The sequence below is a fragment of the Cetorhinus maximus genome, chromosome 3, assembly GCF_964194155.1.
Source record: "Cetorhinus maximus chromosome 3, sCetMax3.hap1.1, whole genome shotgun sequence".
Classification (NCBI taxonomy): domain Eukaryota; kingdom Metazoa; phylum Chordata; class Chondrichthyes; order Lamniformes; family Cetorhinidae; genus Cetorhinus; species Cetorhinus maximus.
In genome coordinates this window covers 178,090,132-178,115,921 of record NC_135881.1, presented here as the reverse complement: position 1 = coordinate 178,115,921, position 25,790 = coordinate 178,090,132, and the positions used below count along the sequence as shown (strand labels likewise).

General features: G+C 43.5%; 1 protein-coding gene across 2 annotated transcripts in view; it reads right to left on the bottom strand.

Moving 5' to 3' along the window:
- The window catches only part of anln (anillin, actin binding protein), a 108,156-nt gene that overhangs the window by 68,050 nt on the left and 14,316 nt on the right, over positions 1-25,790 (bottom strand). For both annotated transcript variants that reach the window (XM_078539324.1, XM_078539325.1), the window contains exons 3-7: positions 16,347-16,601; positions 9,680-10,023; positions 8,269-8,500; positions 7,450-7,643; positions 183-281 (exon numbers count right to left, since the gene is read on the bottom strand). In XM_078539324.1, the coding sequence (XP_078395450.1) occupies positions 183-281; positions 7,450-7,643; positions 8,269-8,500; positions 9,680-10,023; positions 16,347-16,601 (1,124 nt within the window). The remainder of the gene's footprint in view (positions 1-182; positions 282-7,449; positions 7,644-8,268; positions 8,501-9,679; positions 10,024-16,346; positions 16,602-25,790) is intronic.

Genomic DNA, 25,790 nt, shown 5'->3' with positions numbered 1-25,790 from the left:
CCCCTTTAACAGCTTACAAACTCTTCCTACTAACTTCAAACTATATTGGGGGTGATGAAATGTGGTTTGTCCTTTTTTCAGAAAAGTGGAAAGAACAAGATTCAGAGCATTCCTCATCAATGTGGAAGTTCCTAATGAGTCACTAGTTTACATAATACTACAATGTAAGGAGAAATACATACCTCAGACAGCTTGGGGAAGCAGTTTTCTTTTTTATCAGTACTCCACAAGTTCCCCTTCTGAAAACGATTACGAATATTAGCCAATTCTTTTTCACGCTCCTGAAATATAATTACAACAAAACTATGAAAAAGTGATTATTCCAGTTTGACAAGAGGCATATTTAAATATGCTGTTAATGAAAGTGACTGAGTAATATTGCAAGTTATGAAAATTGCAACATTATTTTTCCTCCCAGAATTCATAAAACACAACCCAGGTTTAAGTTATTAAGGAATTATGAAAGAATTTAACAGAACAGGAGGTACATTTTAAAATTCTATCAACTAATGCAATCTTCCGCCTTAAATTCCCAATTTACACAGCACGCATCTGCGGAAAGGTGGGTTCACGCGAGCTATGTATGTCAATGGGTGGTTTGTGAGATCAACATACAATGAGTTAAAACAGCTTTCAGTTCTGCTGAACAGGGATGCTTTGCAAAGGATGAGAAGCTGAAGGAATGGGAAGGTCACTCAGACATGCTTTGAGGTCTGGGACATGTTGTTTGGACAATTTATAGTAGTAACACAGGGCAGAACTTTGCCCTTGTCGGGTGGGTGCAGCCACAATTGGGCCCCGAAAAGGATTTCACGTTGGCTGGCCAATTAACGGCCAGCCAGTATGAAATGCGCACTACAGCGCTGCCGGGGTGCGAGCGAGAGGAGCGTGAAAGTGTACGCATGGGTGGGGGTGCACACATTAAAAGCTCCCTGAGGCACAGAGCTGCCTCAGGGAGCTGAAGAATTTTGAAAATAAAAAATAAAGACTTTAAGAATGTCAATAACATGTCCCCTTATGTGACTCTGTCACATGAGCGGGAACATGTTAGAAATTAGTTAGAATTTTTTTTTTAAAATCCCTGAATGAAGTCTCATCCCGCCCGTGGATGAGGTTTTGCAAAAGATCCAAAGGCCGCCCGGTCTTTTCGCCTGCCCGCCAACCGTGGCACACCTGCCGACAGAAATATCACGCGAGTGCGTGATGACGTCGGGACGCTCGCCAGACATCATCGTACAACATTTTACGCTCTTTCGGGTTGGGCGCGCACCCACCAGACGAGCGCAATATTCTGACCACGATTGAAAAACTTAAATGGACCATATAACTGTGGTAACAGTATCATTGGTGGAGGTCACGATGAACGTGAGTGTACCCTTTTGGTACCATGTTATTGGAAGTCTGCTTTGTGCATCTTATGCTGTATTATAGTCAAGTGTAAGTATGCATGGAATATGGAGATGAAAAGGTAAAATTGGTATTAGAGTTTTGAGCAAACCACTGGTTGTCAGGCTGGAGTTAAAAAGCAGGGTACCTCAGTCCTTACAGTGAATCACGAACACAGTAATAAAGAATTATATAATTATATGGAATTGTATTGTATGATTTGACTGAGTACTCATGTTGGATTGAATAACATGAACTTGTAAAAGACAAAGATTTGATTCTATGGTTTTTATAATTGATGTTTATGCTTAAGGCAACAAAAGGCAAAAGAACAGGAGAGCAGTCCAACATATTGCCTTAGATTCCCAATTTACACTTAATGCACTCTTTCTACATTGGAAATGGAGGAAAGAAACTTCATAAATCTCCCAGTAAACCTGGCACTGCACTATAAAATTTGTCCACGTAGAAATTGAATTTCTAAAAAACATAATTTGTCAAAATACACATTCAGTTGAGTAGCTTATCACAACAGAAAATAACACAAGATTAAAAGTAAAGGATAAGGAGGAAAATGAGAGAGCCAGGAAATTCAAAGTTTTGGTTTTAAATACTCATTTGGATAAAACATGAGAATGTTGACAATACATAAATTTTATATAGATTTTTAAAAAATGCTCCAATAATCCCAAACAATAGAAACTGGATAGGATATAATGATACCACTCAGAATCATGATTCTGGTTTAAAATAGTCAAAATATAGTTGTGCTAATAGATTGAGCTATTATCTACGTGCTTAATACAATTATGTACACAGAGTGGCAGGAAATTAGTTAACAATTATTCAAGCTTAAGGTATTGTAAAACTTCTGCTGGAGAAGCACAAGTTGTGCAACAAGGAGATATTTGGAACTCTCCTACGGGAATGGAAGAGTCGGGAAAAATAATCTAAATAGGTTTTACTGTGCTTGTTCGAGGACAAGTTGCTATGAGGTGGAATGAGGCTGGGAGAAAAGGTGCGAATCGCAGGAAATGGGAAGATGAGATCACTGCAGTTAATGTAGTGACGATTGGTGATCCTGTGTTGGGAAAAGAGCAGTTGCTAAAAATGCATCCTTTGATACTCTAAACTCAAAGAGCTTCTGGCCTTCATTCAGGATGCCTATCAAATTTAGAAAACAGTTCGCCAATACTCCATGTTAACTCCACCCTATCCAAGTCATTGTTATCCTACCACTTTCAATTTTAACTCTGAACTCCTTTCTATTATTTCCTACCTATTTCCTGTTTATTATCAGATTTTTATATATCCTAATTTTTATGTAACCCAGCCTATTTGTTTTCCCTGTGTTCATCTGCAATCCTATTCTGAGTGCAACTTCTTTCTTTACCCACCCTAGACACATATCATCATGCCTCCTTTTGTCTCACCCCTCTTGGGTATTCTGCCCTCCTAATTCCCTACACAAACTTTTCAGTGTTCCTCGATCTTCCTACTCTCTTGCCATCGTCCCAAGCTTGACTCTCTTTTACATAAGCCTACAGCTTCCCTCTGAGTCTCTTGACATCCTGAGGGCTCACCGAGGCACATGGCACTGGTGCATTATGGGAAGCAACCCAACTTTCTCCATTCTACTCTCTCGTTGAACATTTCAACAGCATGCCTGCTGTCTTGCCAATCTCCTTCCAGTCCAACTCACCCCTCTCATTGCTGATCCTCTGGATTCTGCCAGCAGTTCAGTTCTCACTGCCTCTCTCTGCATCTCCCTCCAGAGTGTCCTTGCGAGTATGATAAAAGCTGTCTCACCAAGATATCTTCACTCCTTTTCTCCCTCTTCCTCTGCAAGGAGCAATCCCTTATTCTCATTTTCAACTTATGCTCTCTCTCCAGAGTTCACTGCCCTCTTAGACACCCTTAATCTCTCTTCATGTAAACTCCCCAACCCGTATTCACAACCACCCCCTTAACCTTCCCATTTTACATGGTCTTGCTGCTCCCAACATATCAAACACAAATATGAGAATCTTTGATCACTCCCTTGTGTCACTCTCCAACCATATCTCCCTTTGACCTCGAAACCTACCTCCTTCTGTATCGAAACTTAAAAAACTATCCCTCCAATTCACTTAAGACTGCAATTTCCAAGCCACAACTGTCTAACTCTTGGCCCGGTTCAGCATAATGGGCAGGATTTTCCTGTCAGGGGAGCGGGGCCCACTCACCAATGCGTAAAATGACACGCGGTGACTCCCAACGTCACTGCGCCCCATTTAAATTTTCAGGAAGGCGGGGGGTCAGCAAAATCAGCTGTGCGCCCGCCAACCTGTCAATGGCCAATTGGGGCCATTGACAGAGTCATTGAAGTAATTAATGGACCTGCCCATCCAACCTTAAGGTTGGTGGGCAGGCCAGGAGCCCTGGCGGGCATTAGAAAAAGCATGAAACCTCATCCACGGGTGGGATGAGGTTTCATGTAGGTTTTTAAAAAGGTTATGGACATGTCCCAATTAATGTGACAGTGTCACATGAGGGGACATGTCAGGGATTTTTTCTTCTATTTTTAATAATTTGTACAGTAGAGACGATCTCTCGGAGGCAGCACTTTGCATGTGTGAAAGAGCGCACTCTCGGGTTTAGGGGTTCCCCGCCGCCCGCACAGGTAGCGCACAGCACTTCCGTGCGGATGTCATGCTAGGTGGGCCTTAATTGGCCCGCCCACGTAAAATGGTGGCATGCCCCCAACTGGGGGCGCACCTCTGCGTGCCCGCACTTCAACATCCCCCCCAACAGGAGGGAAATCCTGCCCCATATTTCTGCAGCTACTCATTTGCGCAAACACACTCTTACCTCCACCACTGATGCTGCATCACTCTCTCACCCTGGCTGCCACCTGGGTAGCCCCCCCAGTACAGCCTTCATCTTGGCTCCCTTAATTCCAACAAAGCAGACAAGAAAGGATATAGCGGACAAATGGCCCAGCCATTCACCACCAGATTTAACTGGACTACACAGCACTATGGGTCATGCTCTCGTCTGCTAAAACTGCTTTGCATTCCAGGATGAGCCTGGTATACAAAGATAATCCCTTCTTCTTTTCTCAACTACAGCCTTCTTCTTAAACTCTTTTCCTCTGTCTCTTCTACCCTCATCTCCAATAATAGGTCTGCAGAAATCATGGGCTTTGTCAATAAGATTGAAAGGCTGTCTCTGTGTACCCTCCCTTCCACTGGCCCAAACTTTCTCAAAATTCTCCCTGCCCTATACCTGAACTCACACCTTTCTCTAGTTTCATCTCCCTTTATACCCTCTCTGTTTTCATCTTGTCCACGAGATCCACCCCTGCTCTCTCTCAACCCTGGTGCCATTAAACTGCTGACCACTCAACTTGCTTTTCCTGGTGCACTTGATAACTGATATTGTTAACATTCTCTCAATTCAGGTGCTGTTCCTTTCTCCACAAATTGGTCAGCATTAGCCCTCTCCTCATAAAAACAGCCCTTGGTCCCACTGTCCTACAAACTACCATCCCATCCCAACCTCCCTTTCCCCTCAAGTCCTCAAGCACTTTGCACCTCCCAAATCCGTGCCCATCTTTCCCAGAAATCCATGTTTGAATCCCTCCAATCAAATTCCATTCCCACCACAGTACCAAAACTCTTATCAAAGTCACAAATGACATCCTATATGACTGTGACAAAGGTAAATTTTCCCTCCTTATCAACCTGTCCACAGCCTTTGACAAAGGTAACCACACTATCCTCCTCCAACGCTTCTTCACTGGAAGCATCCAACTGAATTTGGCTGCACTTGACTGGTTTCATTCTTCTGTATATAATTGCAGCCAGAGTATCAATTCCAATGGCTTCTCTTCCCGCTCCCATATCATTACTTCTGGTTCCCCCCCACCCCAAGGATCTATCCTTGGCCCTCTCCGATTTCTCATCTGCATGCTGCTCCTAGGTGACATTTTCGAAAAGCACAAATTTAGTTTTCACATGTATGCTGAGAAAACCGAGCTCCAACTCAATCAGCACCATCACCCCTCTTGGCTCCTTCACTGTCGCTAAATTATCAGACTGCTTATCCAACATCCATTACTGGATGAGCAGAAATTTCCTTGAATTAGATATTGGGAAGACTGAAGTCACTGTCTCCAGTCACCACTCCAAAGTTCATTCCCAAGCTACCAACTCCATCCCTCTAACTGGCAACTGTCTGAGACTAAACCAGTTTATTTGCAACCTTGGTGTCACACTTCGCCCCAAGATGAGCTTCAAGCTGCACGTCTGCGCCATCACTAAGACTGCCTATTTCCAACTCTGCAACCTCTCCTAAATTCACCCCGGCCTCAGTTTCATCTATTGCTAAAATCCCCATTCACATCTTCATGTCTTTTTTACCTCTATGCTCAACTCTTCCAACACATTCCTAGCTGGTCTCCCATATTCTAACCTCCACAAAGTCACGGCTATCTAAAAATCTTCTGCCCATATCATAGCTCACACCAAGCCGCATTCATCTATCACCCTTGTGTTCGAGCAATACCTCGAATTTAAAATTTCCATCCTGGTTTTCAAATCCCTGCACAACCTTGGTCTTCCTAATCCCCTCCAGTCACACAACTCAGATATGTCTGCACTCATCTAATTCTGGTCTCTTGAGCATTCCCGAATTTAATTGCTCCAGCATTGGTGGTCATGTCTTGAACAGCCTAGGCCCTAAGCCTTTCCTCTCCATCTTTAAGATGCTCTTTGACTAAGGTTCTGCGCTGATATTGCCTTATGTGGCTAGATGTCTAATTTTTCTTTACAACACTCCTGGGAAGCGTGTGGAGACATTTTATTCTGTTAAAAGCACAATATAAATATAAGTTGTTGCATTGGTTCTGTTCAATTACTTCACCAACTTCTGAAGTCACAAGGTCGTGGGTTCAAGTCTGACCCTAGAGATCTGAACACATAATCTAGGCCAACACTCCAGTGCAGTAGTGAGAAGGTGTTGCACTGTCAGAGATGCCATGGGCAGAATTTTGCCCTTGGTGGGTGTGCGGGTCCCACCAGCTCGGCAGCGGGTGGACAGCTGACCCCTGCCACCGAAACGGGGCCCGCCGCCATTTTGCGTGGGCGGGCCAATTAAGGCCCGCCCAGCGGCCTTCCTGTGTGGGGGCAGGGGGGGGAATCCCCAGCTGTCAAAGTGCACTCTTTTGCGCATGCGCGCGTAAGATCGCACTGCTCCCTGTGACTAAGTGCTGCCTCAGGGAGATTAGTGACATTGCACAAAAGTTAAAAAATAGAAAAATAAAAATATTAACATGCGCCCCTCATGTGACAATGTCACACGAGATGGGACATGTTAATAAAAACGACAAACTTTATTACACTTTTTAAAAACGGACATGAAACCTCATCCCGCCAGTGGATGAGGTTTCATCTGTTATCAGAAGCCCACTGGGGCTCCTGGCCTGCTCGCCAACCTTAAGGTTGGATGGGCAGGTCTTTAATGATCTTAATTAGCTTGTCAATGGCCTTAATTGACCATTGACAGGTCGGCAGGTGGACAGCTGATTTCGCTGTCCACCCGCCTTCCCAAAAATTTAAAGGGATGACGTCGGGGGTTCCTCCCAACGTCATTCCGCGTCATTTTCCCATTGGCAAGCGGGCCTCACCCCCAAATCACTGACGGGAAAATTCTGGCCCATGTTTCAGATGAGTTTTTACACCAAGGCCCCATCTGCTGTCTCAGGTAGAAATAACAGGTCCCATGGTACTATTTTGAAGACTCAAGGTAGTTCTTCGATGTATCCCATCCAATATTTATCCTTCAACTAACATCACTAACTGTCCATTTTCACAGTGTTGTTTGTGGAATCCTACTTAACAACAGTGACTACAGTTGAGGAGTACTTCGTTGGCTGCAAGGTGCTTTGGCATGTCCCAAGGGCATGAATGGTACTATATAAACACAAGCCTTTCTTTCTAAGGAGCTGCAGAGACAGATCAAGACATCTGGTGTTTATCTAGGAGCCCAGAATGAATCCTGGGGTAAAGCTTAAGTTCAGACCTGTTTAAGTTGCCGTGTTAGATTTGCTGTAGCAGAAGGTTCCTGCTGTTTAAAAAGTCGCTCCTGAATTGCTTTTGTGTTGGGTGTAACATTGGGAGCTCTCTGTCCAGGAGTGGATGGGGCAGGACTTGATACAACGTGCTGTTGGCAACGCTCACCAAAACGTTCCAGGAAAGACTTGGCCCCTGTACCACCTGTAACACATTTGGGGATTAAAGATGTCATCGCATAATTACAATAAAATAAACCTTCAATTCATCAGCAGGTGAAACTGAGAAATTCAATTGTCCTGGTGCATGCAATTTCTAAACACAAATGCAGGAATCAAGCTGCAAGAATTGTGGTTACATAGCATACATTTTCTTAAAAGTGATTGTTCATACTTTAGAAATTAACAATAAAGTGGAACCATATAAAAAGGGAACTTCATTTAAATCAGGCATTGTAGAATTCTTTCCCCAATGGTCTGTATGGCACAAACTATATTGGACTGCAAGTAAAGTCACTATTCAGTGTCTTACAAATTGGAAGATCTCAGATGTGATCTCCAGTTTGCACTGAGAAAAATTCTCACTCAGGTGAGTAACTGGGGCATTCCAATTGATTTCCCAGAGATGGGAAAAGAATGTTTGAAGATCAATTAAAGTGCAACAAACAAACAATTGTCAGAAAACCCATTTTGAGTACTCAACAGCAGGAAAGTCAAAATAATAGACTCCTGATTTTGGAGGTCTTTGCATTGCATAGACAAAAGAATATTGGCCTCAGTAACTTCAATCGACTCATGTACAACCTAATATTGCTCAAGAAACAGCTTACCTGGAGTAGCTAAATTGTCTCTAGGCTGAACCTGGGCTGTCAGCGCTTTGGTTTGTTGATCCCCAGGCTGGGTCTGATGCTGGGCAAATGTTCCTTTTGCTGGTAATGGTTTGCTTTCAGTTTTCTTTGGATTAGGCTGGACTTTTTCCTCAGCAAGTGTCCTTTCAGGTACTGGTGACTTGAGCTCTTCAGTTTTCTTTGGACTGAGCTCTTCAGGCAAACGAACTGCTCCCTGAAAAAACCGGTTAACCAGTATAAGTGAGGCCAGCAGAATTATGTATATCTAAAAATATGACACTTCAAAGCTATCAGAATTTTTCTTCAAATCTGAAAGACAAATTTAAATTGCTGTTAGACACAAATTATACCACACTTGTTACTTCCAGAAATCAAGTTTTAAAGTGTTTGTTGTTAAATTGATTTTCGTTTCTACTTAATGACGTTTCCCATAACACAACAGCTCTGGAGATCTGCTATAATCAATCTATGAATGTGTCACTCTTTAGCCAAGAAGCCACTATTTTTCCATTCTGTGGTAAAAGAACCAGTGCTTTGCAGTGAACCTGACTGCTTGGGCATCACTGAACATCTACCATACATTACCACTCTAATGCATTGTAAGTCAGGTGCACATTGGGCATCTGCACCAACGTCCCCAAGTCAAGATATGTTTTAACATTGTAGTAGAGCTCAACCAGTGGCCAATTTACCAAAGTAACCATTTAAATTAGCCCTGGTTTGATTAACCTAAACCTGGGAGCTACAAATGGGTTCTCCTAGTTGAATGTAAAAAAGCTCGGAACATAACTCTTGATCGCTATCAAATGTTTCCTGTCAGCATCTGATAAGGATAAATCCAAGTTCAACTGTTGTGGATAACCCAATCCCACTCATCCACAGTCAAATACGCTGCCAATGCTCACTTCCTAGACACTCACATTAAAAAAGATGACCGTTTAGGGCAATGAACTGGAAGGCAATCGGTACCAACAAAACTATTGTTTAGAAGGATCATTGACTTGAAACGCTAACTCTGTTTCTGTGCATAGATGTTCCATGGCTTGCTGAGTATTTTCAGCATTTTCTGTTTTTGTACCAACAAAACCATATCTCAGCATAAGGCATGCTAGAAAGTTCAAGGGGATGGGGAACATAGTAACCATGAAATGTTTCTTGTCCAGCAAAAAGAATTCAAACGGCATAAAAAAATTTTCATAAGGGCATGAGCTAATAAGCCTATACCCTTTTTTAAAGATACAACAAAGTACTTTGATTCAACAGGACAGCGGTTTAAGGCAAACTCCATAGGATTAGTAAACTAGATTATTTAAAAAAAAACAAAGCAACAAGGTACTGAGAATCACAATTGACTAATATGATTTTTGAATATTTTTTTTATACCTTCACCTACCTGTGAGACAGTAAAGGCCGATTTATTAACCGTGCTTTCTACTTGTCTTTGAAGGCTCGTTGTAGCTTGTTTAACACTGCTACTATCGTCTGTAGCCACAGCTCTGTTTGCTGTAGAAGAAACTGATAAACAAGCAGTACCAGGCTGTCCTGGTGGTTTGTTTTGCTTTATAGTTGGTTGGCTCAAGTCGTCGTCCCAGGAGCTAATTGTTGCAGCAAGGTTCGCAAAGCGTCGTCTTCTTTCAGCTGGAGTTTTAGACTCAACAGTGCTCACTCTCTGCTGAGGTGGAGGAGAAGCTGGCTTCCATGAGTGTACAGATGATACAGGCAAATCAATTTCATTACCTGTTTAAGATGCAAACCATGACAAAAGGAATTACTTGGAGCTTAAAATTCTATTTTATAATATATGTAATTACAATCAGCATTTAAAAAATATTCTAACATTGAAGACTTATAAATATTTTCATCTCACTTTATACTAAACTGTTACGCTTAGAAGACTAGATATTCATATATACTGACAGTACAGTTGTAAAACCAGCAAACCACCAATGTTTAAAATACCGAAAAAGAATGTTTCTGATGTAAACTATTCCCATTCTACGAAAAGTCAAGCCTTCTATAATCAGGAAGTATTTGCAATTTAAAGTAATTTCTTTAGTTCCACAGAGACCAGTCATTTCAAGTCTCCAGTGTGGGAGCTGGAAATATTCTCTCAGTAATTACCTTTTCCTTTAACATTACAGTGCCAGCATTTCCAGGGAATTCTGCCCTCCTCAAGCCTGAAATTTATTATTAATTAGTTCACACACCATGAAGTCAAAAAATCCCCCATTACAAAAATACCAATCACTGAAAGCCAATAGTTTCATATTAGTGCAATAAACGAACAATTCTACATTTTAAAACCTGTTCTATCTCATCCCAATATAGTAAAAATATTAGATTTCATTTTGAGCTTAGTTTATTAATTTTAAAATGTATTTATTAATAAAAAGCAAACAGATTTTTCTTTGCTTTGACTAAATTCACCACCTTTTCCAAAAACTGGACATATGCAAGTAAAATTCAACCTTGACAGTTAAAAAGTTATTGTTGCAAAAAGCCAATTTTCTGTCTAATTAAATCAAACTTTTGACATTTCTCAGGCTTCCTAAGTAGCCAACAAGACAAGACAGTCAAGGGGAGCTACATTACTACCAAACTACATGATCCTTAATTCACTGTTGATGCCTTAAAGAGCAGGCTGTAGAATCACTGCACATATTATATGCATCCCTTATATAGATCAGAGTTTCTGACAACATCAAATATCCCATCTACAAATTCTTTGCGGACTTTTGCAAGTAATCAACTTGCTCAATGAAAAACATACAACATAAGCGCCAAAATATTACTTTGCAATGCACCTATTCCACTGATCTGTTTGCTGTATTTGTTGCCTAAACATATTTTTTGATACTTTGTTACCTAATATTTAAAATAAAATCTGAGATGCTCCAGTCCAATAGCATCAACACCAGTAATGCAAACCAGAATGTCACCCAGGTGCATCCACATTATTTTGCATGAAGCAGATAGCGTGCCCAAAGTTCCCCTTAAATATACACAAGCAGATTCTTCAAAGCATTGAATCCTAAGGCTGACCTTCGTAGAAACACAAAAAAGTTTGCCTTTTAGATGTTGTAGTTTTATATTCCTCAAACTAATTTTTGCTGAAGCATCAAAAAGCAGGTGAGGAGGGAGGGGAAGAGGAGTGTTAAAAGTATGAAAGGAGAATGCTAGGCCATCGCAGCCAGAGTTAAAACCTAAGGTATTAGTTTCAGTTTCTCAATAAACAAGCGGCCACCTTCCTTACATACGTGACCATACCACACCCTCTCCACTGTCAACCTTGGTTCCACAATTGCAGCTGCATTGTCTGACTGCCTAACATGAAGTTATGGACAGTACAAAACTTCCTGCAGCACAACACTGGAAAGTCCAATGCTATCTTGTTTGGCTACCACCAGAAGCACTGTGCTTTAATTCCTGATCACAACAACTCCACAGTTGCTGAAGTTGCATGGCAGGACCTTCTTTGACATGAACTAATCTTTAAACTCCAGAGCCAATTTTACTTCCTAAAATATCACCCATGTCTATTCGCCACTCACCTCCTCCACAGCCACTGAAATCTGACTTCTGTTTCAGATTCAACTTTTCCAGTTCTCCTCTTCAGCAGCCTGGTAAGCTTGGACCTCACATTAACCTCTAATGCAACCACTTGATGGGAACACCACCACTAAATTCCACTGCAAGTTACACGCCATCTCAATTTGGACATAAATCATCATTCCTTCATCATTATTGGATCAAAATCCTGAAGCTCCCTATGTAACAACACTGTGCGAGTATCTTCTCCACTGCAAAGGTTCAGGAAGGCAGCTCATTATCACTTTCTCATGGTCAACTAAGGGATGGACAACACACACTTGCCTTACTAGCAATGCCCACATCCCAAGAATGAACAAAAAAATGATTATGGACAAAGTGCTGGTTAGCCATCATTCATCCTCACCAAACCTTCCTGACAATGTGTGCTGCCGGTTCCAGTGCACTGGCTTCAAAATCTTAATTACAGTCTACAAATCTCTCTATACCTTCACTTCCACCAATCTTATGGTCTGTGATCTCCCCACCAGCTCTGTACAACTGCTCTTTTAATTCTGGCTTGTGCGTTGAACATCCTTCCGCTCTGCCAGGGGCCAAAGCCATTACCATTTTTCTCTGAAACAATCCCTTAAGCCTCTGACCTTGCTATATATCACCACACCCATCTTCAAAAGTATCCTTAAAAATTATTGCTTAACCTGCACCTTCAAATACTTCTCCAAATTACTCTCTTACTTTAGGTCAGGATTGGATCCCCAGCTGTGAAATAAATGCCTTAGGATGTTTTACTACATTAAATGCATACTATAAATGCACATTGCTAAAAGACGACTAAACATTTTTATATTGGGTTATGAGACCATTTCCTACAGTACACATCTGAACTCTTAAGTATTTAGCAAAACAAAGCTTCTACTGTTGGATGTGGTTTCCTGATTGGGCAGCACTTGCTGAACAATTCTGAGTGTGCTAATAGCTACACTAACAACCAATTTAAGATAATCAGATGAGTTTGCAATGTGGCTCATTTACACTTGCTAGAAATGAGATACATTCATTTGCAGCAACCTGTTCTGCAAACAAAAGGAATATGTTCAAACCTTATGCCTTTTTTGAATTGCTCAGGAGCCTACAGTTCCCTGCTGCTTTCTCCAAGGTAATGCCTCAGCCAGAGTCAACTTGCCAGCCAATCAGAGCACCCTTTTCTCCTGTAGTATAAATCGTGATTGTTTGAAATTTGGTATCCTTGCGTTTCTCCTAATTAGTTCAAGATAAAAAGCTTTGGCAACATGTCTCTCATTTCAACAATATTCAAGCATTTAGCTCTTAGTTACCACAATCAAACAGAAGTAACAGTTTTAACCAGTTGTCCCTTCAAGTTTCTGCTATTAATTTTGCCATATTAGTGATCATAAATCAGTCATTATCAAATGGCCTTCACAGCCATAAGAATAATTTTGCACATGGTGTCGTGATTCACTGTGGGGCACAATCACAGTACGCCAAGGGATAAGCTTGATCCTCAGTCAGATGTGCACTATCTAGGAACTGAAACCCAGAGAAAATCCTCACCAGTTTGTTGCTGCATACACTTGCTTGGTCCTCACCTTGCAGCCAAGAAATGATCATTCCTTCTGTATTTGCTCTCTTGTACTTTAGAAATCTCCCTTACATTGTCCTTGCTAACTCCTTTTACTTTAAGTACATTTCTTTTTGCACTCCCCTCCCACCCCACTTGCTGCGATCTCTTAAAGTTCCTCTTGGTAATGATTTCAATCATTCTGCTACGAGAGGTACTGTGAAAACATGCAAACTGTTGAATCGGTGCTCATAGCAGTGATAGTGGACAGTGCCCTCTAGTGTCAAAAATCATTCATTGCTACCTTTGAAAAAAGGTGGATCATATTATCTTCATGTTGACTTTCAATTTAAAAACTTATAGAATTGCCTCTGTTTTGGAGTCATTCGTCATTTAACTTTCCTGCTTATCTTTCTCAATAATCAGTCACATAGCTTCAATCATATCATAAAATAGCCTTTTCCCACCATGAGCCTTCTTGTTATTTGTAGAGAAAAAGCTATATATTTTGAATCAATAAACCAGCAGTGATATCATAATTAAGAACAGTATGTGGCTTCCAGTCAGGTCAAAAGTTCAAGCCCAACTCCAAAGTCTTGAATGCATCTTCTAAGTCTAGCACATCAGTGCAATACCGAGGGTGTGCTGCATTATCAGAAAGGCTGTCTTTTTTCGTATGAGACATTAAACAGAGGTGGATCTAAAAGATACCATGGGACTATTTTAAAGTAAAGCAGGGGAGCTCTCCTCGCCGCCATCTATCCCGCAACCAATACCTAGAGATTTCATTTATTGTTTATGGAACCTTGCTGTGCGTAAATTTGCCAACTCATTTCCTGCGTTACAACATGGATTAAACTCCAAGGGCAGAATCTTCCTGTCGGCGAGCGGGGGTGGGGCTCGCTCGCCAACGTGTAACATGACGCGGGATGACGTCGGGTGGAACTCCCAACATCACCCCACGTCATTTCCATTCTCAGGTCGGCGGGGGCACAGCCGAGTCAGCTGTGCGCCCGCCAACCTGTCAACGGCCTATTGAGGCCATTGAAAAATTAATTAAGGTCATTAATGGACTTGGTCATCCAACCTGAAGATTGGCGGGTAGGCCGGGAGCCCTGGCGGGCTTGTGGAAAAGCATGAAACCTCATCCACGGGCAGGATGAGGTTTCACGAGGGTATTGAAATTTTTATCAAACCTTTCAACAAAGTTATGGACATGTCCCAACTCATGTGACAGTGTCACATGAGGGGGCATGTCAGGGAAATTTTTTTATCATTAGTATTAAAATTTTAATTCCGAACCGATCTCCGAGGCAGCACTTAGCCTCGGAGATCTGTGCGCTCTTGCGCGCACATGTACAAAAGAGCGCACTCCCAGCTGAGGGAATCTCCCCCTGCCTGCACAAGGAGCGCATGGCGCTTCCGAGTGGATGTCACGATGTCACGTAAAATGGCGGCGTGCGCCCCCAATCGGAGGCGTGCCCGCTCCTGCGCTCCCCCACCCCCCCCAACGGGGGGAACATTTTTCCCCCAAAAGTACTTCTCCTGCTCGTAAATCACTTTGTGGTGTCCCAAGATCATGAAAAGCGCTATCTCAATGCAAGTTTTTTTCTTCATTTAACACACATCAGGACACACCAATAGGAATGTCCTTTAATAATATTTAGGATTATGAAACATTAAGTACTTCCCCTTCAATTCCATTAATAGACCACTAAATTTTGACATCAAAGTCTGGGCTGCTAGGATAGAGTTTCAAAGGCAAGTACATTGTCATTACTTTAAACTTAAGTAAAGGACATTTGAATTCCTTGAGTTTCTTCTTTGCTAGAAAAGAAAAGCTTCTGGCACAATATAGTGACCATGACGCTGCAAGCCTTACTGCTGGCCAGGCTGAACTCCAACGCTAACTACTGCTCCATCATTGGTACATTGCTTTCAGCTGTCAAGGCTTAAGCTCTGGCTTTCTCTCCTTAAAGCTCTCCAACTCCCTCCTCCTTTAAGATACTCCTTAAAACCAATGGGAAGAATCTTGTGGGGGCTATGGGGGTCTCGGCCGCTGACTGGTGAGCCGCCAAGAGCCCTGCGTTGCCTCTTTTAGGGAAGGCTCACCACATCTTGTTCCATTCAGGCAGTTGACAGGTCAGCAGCAGGCCTTCCCACAGGATCAAGGATTCCTGGGGCAGAAATCCCACTACTGAGAGCTGATGGCCAATCAGAGCTTAAATGCTAACCAAGGCCTAGGGTTATTGCTGGATCCCAGGCCTGAAGCGAGCGATGGCAGGAGGGAAGTCATGGGGTGGGGATTGCAGGGGGAGGGGTTAGCTCTCACAGCCCCTCTCTTCCCGATGCCAGGTCCCTCGATCAAGCAGAGCACACCTTTGAACAGGAGACCCATCACCCCCCCAATCCAAGGAGCCCGAAAGCAACCCCACATGGGTTTGCTAGTTGTGCATCCCTCATGGCGAGCCCCAGCCCACCGGTGGTTTAATACTAATGGCAGCAGGATGAAGCCTTTAAGTGGGAATTAGTTGCCTTCTTAAGGACCTGAATTGCGAGCAGGTAGGAAGGCCGTTCATGGGCCTTCCCACCACGGACTTAATCGAAGTAGAGCCGGGAAGATAGCAGGGTCTCCACCCTCCCGCCTGATTAAATGCCTCCGCCACCCTAACCACCAACATGCTAGGGTAGGGCACAAGATTCTGTCTTAGATCTTTCACCAAAGTTTTGATCACCTCTCCCAATATATCTTTATGCAGCTCAATGTCAAATTTTGTTTGATAACACTGTGATGCACCTTGAGACGATTTACTACATTAAATTGCTCACTACCGTAGAGCAATTCTGAACGAAACATTGTTTTAAAAGAGAAAGCAAGAAATAAATCATGTTGAAATATACAATCACATTCTAACACACAATTAGTCCATACCATCAGAGTCCCATTGGCGACGTTGTTCTACCAGGCTTTCCATCCGATTCTTCACAGAGGTAATTGGGTGTGTACTTTGGTTCACCCTTTGCTCTTCCTGAATCCCAGTTAACCCGACACATTGACTTGGAGGAGGTTGTGCAACAGGAGTAAACACAGGAGTTTCTGGCTCCTTGTTCTCTGCCCCAGGGACTGGGGTTTCCATTTTATCTGAACAGCGTCTTTTGGATGGCGAAGGCTTGGTTGATAATTTCACTACATATAACAAAGCAGGTTTTTAGTGCGGCTGCAAAATAATGCGGAGGAAACATGGTACTTAAAGAGAGAATATACACAATAAATTGGCAGGCTGGACAAGAGAGGAAATATATTTCAGTACGACAAAATTTAGGGATTTAAAATTGTAATTTACACTTACGAGTGCTTAAAAAAGCATTTGTTTAATTAATGCTTTTCATCTAATCTGAGGCCATTCTTTGCCATTGTGTTCTTGCTCTCAGGGATTCTCTCCCAAACCACCTTACCGTACTGGCTTCTTCAATCTTCAAATTCCTCCTAAGAACTCTCCCTCCCTGTGGGGGAGCTGTCCACCTTTAGTAATATTACCAAAGAGTGCAGCATATTTTTCTCTGAACACAATAATTATAAGTATTAGTCAAAAGGAGTTCATGTCTTAATTCAAAAGCTGTAAATGCTGGCAACAGTGAGTACCATCATTCAGAGCATGGGTCTTTTATTTCATGGGTACTCTCCCCTTACCTACAAAAAGCTTTTGTTCACTCCCCACTTCAGATTCCTACGCTAAAGTTTGAGCGAGCTTTCAAAAGGTGCCTAAATACCTTATCACAGAAACAGATCATTTGGGCCAAGAAGTCCATATCCTCCACGCCAGCATGGAGCTTTAATCATAGCTGCCTATCATGATCCCATCTTCCTTCAACTCCTTTGCCTTCACCCATCTATCCAATTTAAATCATTAAAGGTTGCCAGGTTCTGCTTCAACCATTAATCTTGGAAGTGAATTCCACATCCTGACCACTCTTGGTTGAAAATAACTTTTTCCTACTTTGTTCTAAATCTCTTGCATTTAATCTTGTATCCATGACCCCTTGGTCTTGACCACTCATCTACTGGAAACAATCTGCTTATATATACTCTGTCCTACCTTTTTATTATTTTAATTGCTACCAGAATCTTTGTTCTAGTCAAAAAAGGCAGTCCAAGAGAACTAGGCATGTAGTGCAGAAGTCCCCTGGGGACCCGTTCACAAATCTGTTTTCCGCTTTGGAAGCTGGTGAAGGCAGTTAGAGCTAAATTTGCAGCACCACAAGCGGCTTGGCTGTACAGGAGGGGAGGAAGAAGAAAGGAAGAGCAATAGTCTTCGGGGATTCATTGATTAGGGGAAGAGTCAGGTGTTTCTATGGCCATGGACGTGATTCCAGGATGGTATGTTGCCTTCCTAGTGACAGGGTCAAGGATGTCACAGAGCAGCTGCAGGACATTCTTCTGGGGAGGGTGGACAGCTAGAGGTCGTGGTCCACATTGGTACCAATGACTTAGGTAGGAAGGGGGATGTGGTCCTGCGATCAGAATTTAGGGAGCTAGGTAGAAAATTAGCAAGCAGGACCTCAAATGTCGGAATCTCCAGATTACTCCCAGCCCACGTGCAAGTGAACACAGAAATAGGAGGATGAATGTGTGGCTGGAAAGATGGTGCAGGGGGGAGGGCTTCAGATCCCTGGGACACTGGGACTGGCTCTGGGGAGATGGCACCTGTACAAGTGGGACGGGTTGCACCTGAACAGAGCCAGGACAGAGTTCCTTGCAGGGCATTTTCCTGGTGCCGTTGGGAGGGTTTTAAACTAACTCGGTAGTGTGTGGGAACCAGTAGATAATATTAGAGAGGAATACCAGAGTGCACAAATTACTGGGAGAGACAGATAGCACTAGTATAGAGAATAGTAAGTTAATAGGTGGAGTTGAAGAAAGGAAGAAAGGAATAAAGTCTAAATCAGGGTTACTCTGCATGTATGTAAGACCATAAAACGTAGGAGAAGCAGGCCATTCAGCCCATCTAGTCTGCTCTGCCATTCAATGAGATCATGGCTGAACTGATAATCCTCAACTTCACTTTCCTGCCTTTTCCCATAACCGTTGATTCCCTTACTGATTAAAAATCTGTCTATCTCAGCCTTGAATATACTTAACGTCCCAGCCTCTACAGCCCACTGCGGTAAAGAATTCCACAGACTGACTACCCGCTGAGAGAAGAAATTCCTCCTCATCTGTTTTAAATGGGCGCCCCCTTACTCTGAGATTATGCCCTCTGATCCTAGACTCTCCCACAAAGGGAAACAACCTCTCAGCATCTACCATGACAAGCCCCCCAAGAAACTTACATGTTTCAATAAGGCCAACTCTCATTCTTCTAAACTCCAATGAGTAGAGGCCCAACCTACTCAACCTCTCCTCATAAGAAAATCCTTCCATCCCCGGATCAACCTAGTAAACCTTCTCTGCACTGTCTCCAATGCCAATATATCTTTCTTTAGATAAGGGGACCAAAACTGTTCACAGTATTCTAGGTGTGGTCTAAGTAGTGCCTTGTATAGTTTTCGCAAGACTTCCCTATTTATGCTCCATTCCCTTTGAAATAAAGACCAACATTCCATTTGCCTTACCTATTATCTGCTGAACTTGTATGCTAGTTTTTTGGTATGCTAGCTTTTTGGGATTCATGCACAAGAACCTCCAAATCCCTCTGTGCTGCAGCTTTCTTCAGTCTTTCGCCATTTAAGTAATATTCAGCTCCTCTATTCTTCCTGCCAAAGTGCATAACCTCTCATTTTCCCACATTATATTCCATCTGCCACGTTTTTGCCCACTCACTTAACCTGTCTATATCCACCTGTAGACTCTTTGTCATCCTCACCACTTGCCTTCCCACCTATTTTTGTGTTACCTGCAAACTTGGCGATAGTACATTCATTTCCCCCATCCAAGTCATTAATATATATTGTAAATAATTGTGCCTCCAGCACTGATCCCTGCGGCACTCCACTAGTTACAGGTTGCCATCCTGAAAATGCCGCCCATGGCCCAACTCTCTGTCTTCTATTAGTTAGCCAATCCTCTATCCATGCTAATATACTATCCCCAATACCATGGGCTCTTATCTTATTAAATAGCTTTATGTGGGGCACCTTTTCGAACGCCTTTTGGAAATCCAAATATATTACATCTACTGGTTCCCCTTTATCTATCCTGCTTGTTACCCTCAAAGAATTCTAATAAATTTGTCAGGCATGATTTCCCCTTAATGAAGCCATGCTGACTCTGCTTGATATTATGCATTTCTAAATGTTCTGTTATTACATCCTTTATAATAGACTCCAACATTTTCCTAAATGACAGATGCTAAGCTAACTGGCCTATAGTTAGTTACCTGTTTTTTGTCTTCCTCCCTTTTTGAATAAGGGTGTTACTTTGGCAGCTTTCTAATCCTCTGGGACTTTTCTGAATCTAAGGATTCTTGGAAGATTACTACCAGTGCATCCACTACTCTGCAGCTATTTCCTTTAATACCCTAGGATGCAACCCATCAAGTTCAGGTGACTTACTGGCCTTTAGCCCCATTAGTTTTCCTAGTGCTTTTTCTCTAGTGATAGTTAATGTATTTTTTTCCTCCCCCTCTTTTGCCCCATGATTATTTAGTATTTTTTGTATGCTATTAGCATCTTCTACTATGAAGACTGACGCAAAATATGTATTCAACTCCTCTGCCATTTCCTGGTTCCCCATTATTATTTCCCCAGCCTCATTCTTTAAGGGGCCTATATTGACTTTGGCCTTCCTTTTTATATATTTAAAGAAGCTCTTACTGTCCATTTTTATATTACTTACTAGTTTAACCTCAGAGTTTATTTTCTCCCTCTTTATTATTTTTTTGGTCATCTTCTGTTGGTTTTTAAAACTTTCCCAAACTTCTGGCTTACCATTAATCTCTACCACATTGTATGTTTTTTCTTTCACTTTGATACTATCCTTTAATTTCTTCGTTAGCCATGGTTGGTTTATCCCCTTCCTACAATCCTTCTTCCTCACTGGGATATCTTTATTGTGAGTCACAAACTACTTTCTGGAACGTCTGCCATTGTTCATCAACTGCTTTTTCAGCTAAACTCCTTTCCCAGTTCATTCCAGCCAGCTCTGCCCTCACTCCTTTGTGATTACCCTTATTCAAGTTTAGCACAGTTATTTCTGAACTAAGTTTCTCACTCGCAAACTGAATCCTAAATTCCACCATGTTATGGTCACTGTTTCCTAGGGGATTCTTTAATCCGAGATCATTTATTAAACCTGCCTCATTACACATTACCATATCCAAAATAGCCTGATCTCTGGTTGGATCTGCAACATATTGTTCTAGGAAACTGTCCCGAATACACTCTATGAATTCTTGCTCGTGGCTACCTCTGCCAATTTGATTTTCCTAATCTACATGAAGATTAAAGTCACCCATGATTAATATACTGCCTTTTTTACATGCCTTCATTATTTCCTGATTTATTCTGTCCTACAGCACAGCTACTGTTAGGGGGCCTACAGACTACTCCCACCAGTGTCTTCTTTCCCTTGCTATTTGTTACCTCCACCCATAGGATTCCACATCTTTCGATCCAAGATCATTTATTGCTATCGTACTTATTCCATCTTGTACCAACAAAGCTACCCCACCACCCTTTCCTTCCTGCCTGTCCTTTCGAAAAGTCACATACCCCTGAATATTTAGTTCCCAGCTTTGATCTCCTTGTAACCATATCTCCGTAATGGCTATAAGATCATACCCATTAACCTCTATTTGTGGCGTTAATTCATTTATTTTGTTCCAAATACTATGTACATTTAAGTAAAGAGTCATTAATTTTGCCTTTTTCCCCCTTTGACTCTATTTGCTGCTGCTTTTTTATGTTTGTACACTCTGTCCCTTCCTGTCACACTCTGGGTATTATTACCTAAGTAGCTGCCCTGCAATGCCGCCATATCCTTTTGCTTTGTAAGCCTACTGACTTTATTTACCCTATGCCAGTTTGCCCATGGTTCAGGTAATAATCCCAAGATTACTACATTGGAGGTTCTGCTTTTTAATTTAGCTCCTAACTGTTCAAATTCTTTCAGCAGAACCTCCTTTCTAGTCCTATTAACGTCGTTGGTACCAAAGTTGACAATGACAACTGGATCCCTCCCCTCCAACTCCGAGTTGCTCTCCGGCCCTGAGGAGATGTCCTTAACCCTGGCACTGAGCAAGCAAAACAGCCTTCGGGACTCACGTTCACAGCTGCAGAGAACAGTATCTATTCCCCTAATTATACTGTCCCCTACCAATACTATGTTCCTATTTCCTCCCCCTACTTGAACGGCTCCCTGTACCGTGGTGCATTGGTCAGTTTGCTCATCCTCCCTGCAGTCCCTGCTCTCGTCCACACAGCTTGCAAGAACCTCGTAATTGTTGGACAATTGCAGGGGCTGAGGCTCCTTGAATGCTACCCCCTGGGCCCCCACACCTGCCTCACCTGCAGTCACACCCCCCTGTCTCTGATCCCAAATCAAATTTGAATTATCTAATCTGTGGGAATGTGACCGCCTCCTGGAGCAGAGTGTCCAGGTAACTTTCCTCCTCCCTGATGTGGCGCAATGTCTGTAGCTAAGGCTCTAGCTCCTCAACTCGGATCCGAGGTTTCTCGAGCTGCAAACACTTGTAGATGCATGGGACATAGTAAATAAGATTGAGGAGTTACAGGTGCAGATTGCCATATGGAAATATGATATATGGCGATAACAGAGACATGGCTCAAGGAAGGGCAGGACTGAGTGTTAAATGTTCCATGGTACAAGATGTTCAGAAAAGATAGGAAAGAAAGAAAAGGAGGAGTGGTGGTGGTGGTATTGGTTAAGGAGAGCATCGCAGCGGTGGAGAAAGAGGATGTCTCAGACTGTTCAAGGGCAGAATCAATTTGGTTAGAGCTAAGGAACCAAAAGGGCACATTACATTGCTCAGTGTAGTCTATAAATCGCCAACTAGAGGGAAGGGTGTAGAGGAACAAATCTGCAGGGAAATTAGAGAGAGATGCAAACAACTTGGATTAGTTATAACTTTAATTACCCGGATATAGACTGGGACAGTGGTAGTGTAAAAGGCAGAGGAGGGCAAGCGTTCCTAGATAGCGTTCAGGAGAATTTTCTACAGCAGTTATGTGTCCAAGGATGCACTGTTGGACCTGGTCCTTGGAAATGAAGTGGGCTAAGTTGATCAAGTGACAGTGGGGGAAACATCCAGGAGACAGTGATCATTCTTTCAGTGCCACGCGCCGCCATATGAACACACTCGACCTCTCCCTCCAGCAGCACCGACTTACCCTATCTCTAAGCTGTCCTTGCCCCCAGATTCATTTTATTCTTCGTCTCATCCGACGCCTCAGCAAGAAACTTTGTCTCTTTCTTTCAGGTGTAAAAGAACGCAAGCTCCAACAACTCATCAACACCAACTCCCATCCAGGACCCTCCACCCCAGCCCGTCCCGCTGACCCTATCCCATCTGCCAATCCCAGCCCCGGCCATGTATTCACCATATCCCGACCTTCCCCTCTCTGATGCTGAACGTTCTGTGCTCAGCAAAGGACTCAGTTTCATACCCTTACGCCCTCACCTCAATGAATTTTGGGCTCGGCACAATGCTGAACTCTTCTTCCGCCGCCTTCATCTCCGTGCTCACTTCTTTGGGCAGGAGTCCTCTCCCCGTTCAACGGATTCTTTTACCCGCCTCCAATATTCTCCCTCCACCTGGACCCATCCGTCTGGATTCTTACCTGCTCTTGATCTTTTCATTGGGAATTGTCGGCGTGACATCAGTCGTCTCAATTTCTCTGCGCCTCTCACCCACTCTAACCTGTCTCTTTCTGAACTTGCCGCACTCCGTTCTCTCAGGTCCAGCCCTGACTTTGTCATCAAACCTACTCACAAGGGTGGTGCTGTTGTTGTCTGGCGCACTGACATCTACCTCGTAGAGGCTGAGCATCAACTCGCAGACACTTCCTCCTACCTCCTCCTGGATCATGACCCAACTGAACATCAAGCCATTGTTTCCAGGACCGTCACTGACCTCATCTCCTCTGGAGATCTTCCCTCCACAGCTTCCAACCTCAGTCTCCCAACCTCAGATGGCCTGCTTCTACCTCCTACCCAAAATCCACAAACAGGACTGTCCCGGCAGACGGGTCGTGTCAGCCTGTTCCTGCCCCACAGAACTCATTTCTTGCTATCTTGACTCCATTCTCTCTCCCCTTGTCCAGTCTCTTCCCACCTACATCCGCAACTCCTCTGACGCCTTACATCATATCAACAATTTCCAGGTCCCTGGCCCCAACCGCCTCCTCTTCACCATGCACATGCAATCCCTCTACACCTCCATCCCCCATCGGGATGGTCTGAGGGCTCTCCGCTTCTTCCTCAAACAGAGGCCCGAACAATCCCCATCCACCACTACTCTCCTCTGTCTGGCCGAACTTGTTCTCTCACTGAACAATTTCTCCTTAAACTCGTCTCACTTCCTCCAAATAAAAGGTGTGGCTATGGGTACCCGTATGGGCCCCAATTATGCCTGTCTATTTATGGGGTATATGGAACATTCTTTGTTCCAGTCCTGATCAGGCCCCCTCCCACAACTCTTTCTCCGGTACATCGATGGCTGCTTCATGCTCTCGTCTGGACCTGGAAAAATTTATTAATTTTGCTTCCAATTTCCACCCCTTCATCATTTTCACATGGTCCGTCACTGACACTTCCCTCCCCTTCCTTGTCCTCTCTGTCTCAATTTCTGGTGATAGACTGTCCACCATTATTCATTACAAGCCTACCAACTCCCATAGCTACCTCGACTACAACTCCTCACACCCCACTTCCTGTAAGGACTCCAACCCATTCTCTCAGTTCCTTCCCCTCCGTTGCATCTGTTCTGATGATGTCGCTTTCCAAACCAGTTCCTCTGACATGTCTTCCTTCTTCCTCAACCGAGGTTTTCCACCCATGGTGGTTGACAGGGCCCTCAACCGTGTCCGGCCCATCTCCCGCGCATCCGCCCTCACTCCTTCCTCTCCCTCCCAGAAACATGATAGGGTCCCCCTTGTCCTCACTTATTACCTCACCAGCCTCCACATTCAAAGGATCATCCTCCACCATTTCCGCCAACTCCAGCATGATGCCACCACCAAACACATCTTCCCTTCACCCCCGCAGCGGCATTCCGCAGGCAGCATTCTGCAGGGATCGGTCTCTCTGGGACACCCTGGTCCACTCCTCCATCACCTGCTACACCTCAACCCCCTCCCACGGCACCTTCCCATGCAACCGCAGAAGGTGTTACCCCTGCCCCTTTACTTCCCCCCTCCTCACCGTCCAAGGGCCCAAACACTCCTTTCAAGTGAAGCAACATTTCACTTGCACTTCCCTCAATTTGGTCTACTGCATTCGCTGCTCCCAATGCGGTCTCTTCCACATTGGAGAGGCCAAACGCAGACTGGGTGACCACCTTGCGGAACACCTTCGGTCTGTCCACAAGCATGACCCAGACCTCCCTGTCGCTTGCCGTTTCAACACACCACCCTGCTGTCAAGCCCACATGTCTGTCCTTGGCCTGCTGCAATGTTCCAGTGAAGCTCAAAGCAAACTGGAGGAACAGCACCTCATCTTCCGACTAGGCACTCTACAGCCTTCCGGACTTAACATTGAGTTCAACGACTTCAGATCATGAACTCTCTCCTCCATCCCCACCCCCTTTCCGATCCCCCTTTTTCCAATGATTTATAATTTTTAAATATATTTTTCTTTTCCCACCTATTTTAAAATTTATTTCGATCTATCGTTTTATCTCCATCTTTTAGCCCATTTCGATCCCTTCCCCCCACCCCACCCCCACTCGGGCCTTCTGCCACATGTTTGTCCTGCTTTCTACCCTTAATGTCACCATTAGCACATTCCTTAGATAATATCACCACCGTCAACACCCCTTTGTCCTTTTGTCTATGACATCTTTGGCAATCTCTTCTTTGCCTCCACCTATCACTGGCCCTCTATCCAGCTCTACCTGTCCCACACCTCTCAACCAGCTTATATTTCACCACATTTCCATATTTCTTTAGTACTGGTGAAGAGTCATACGGACTTGAAACGTTAACTGTGTTCCTCTCCGCAGATGCTGTCAGACCTGCTGAGTTTTTCCAGCTATTTTTGTTTTTGTTTCAGATTTCCAGCATCCGCAGTATTTTGCTTTTATACTATTGTATCATAAGACTTTGGGTGACGGTAGAAAAGGACAATAGGCAATCCAGAGTAAGAATAATTAACTGGGGTACAGCAGATTTCAATTGGGGTAAAAACGGAGCTGGACTG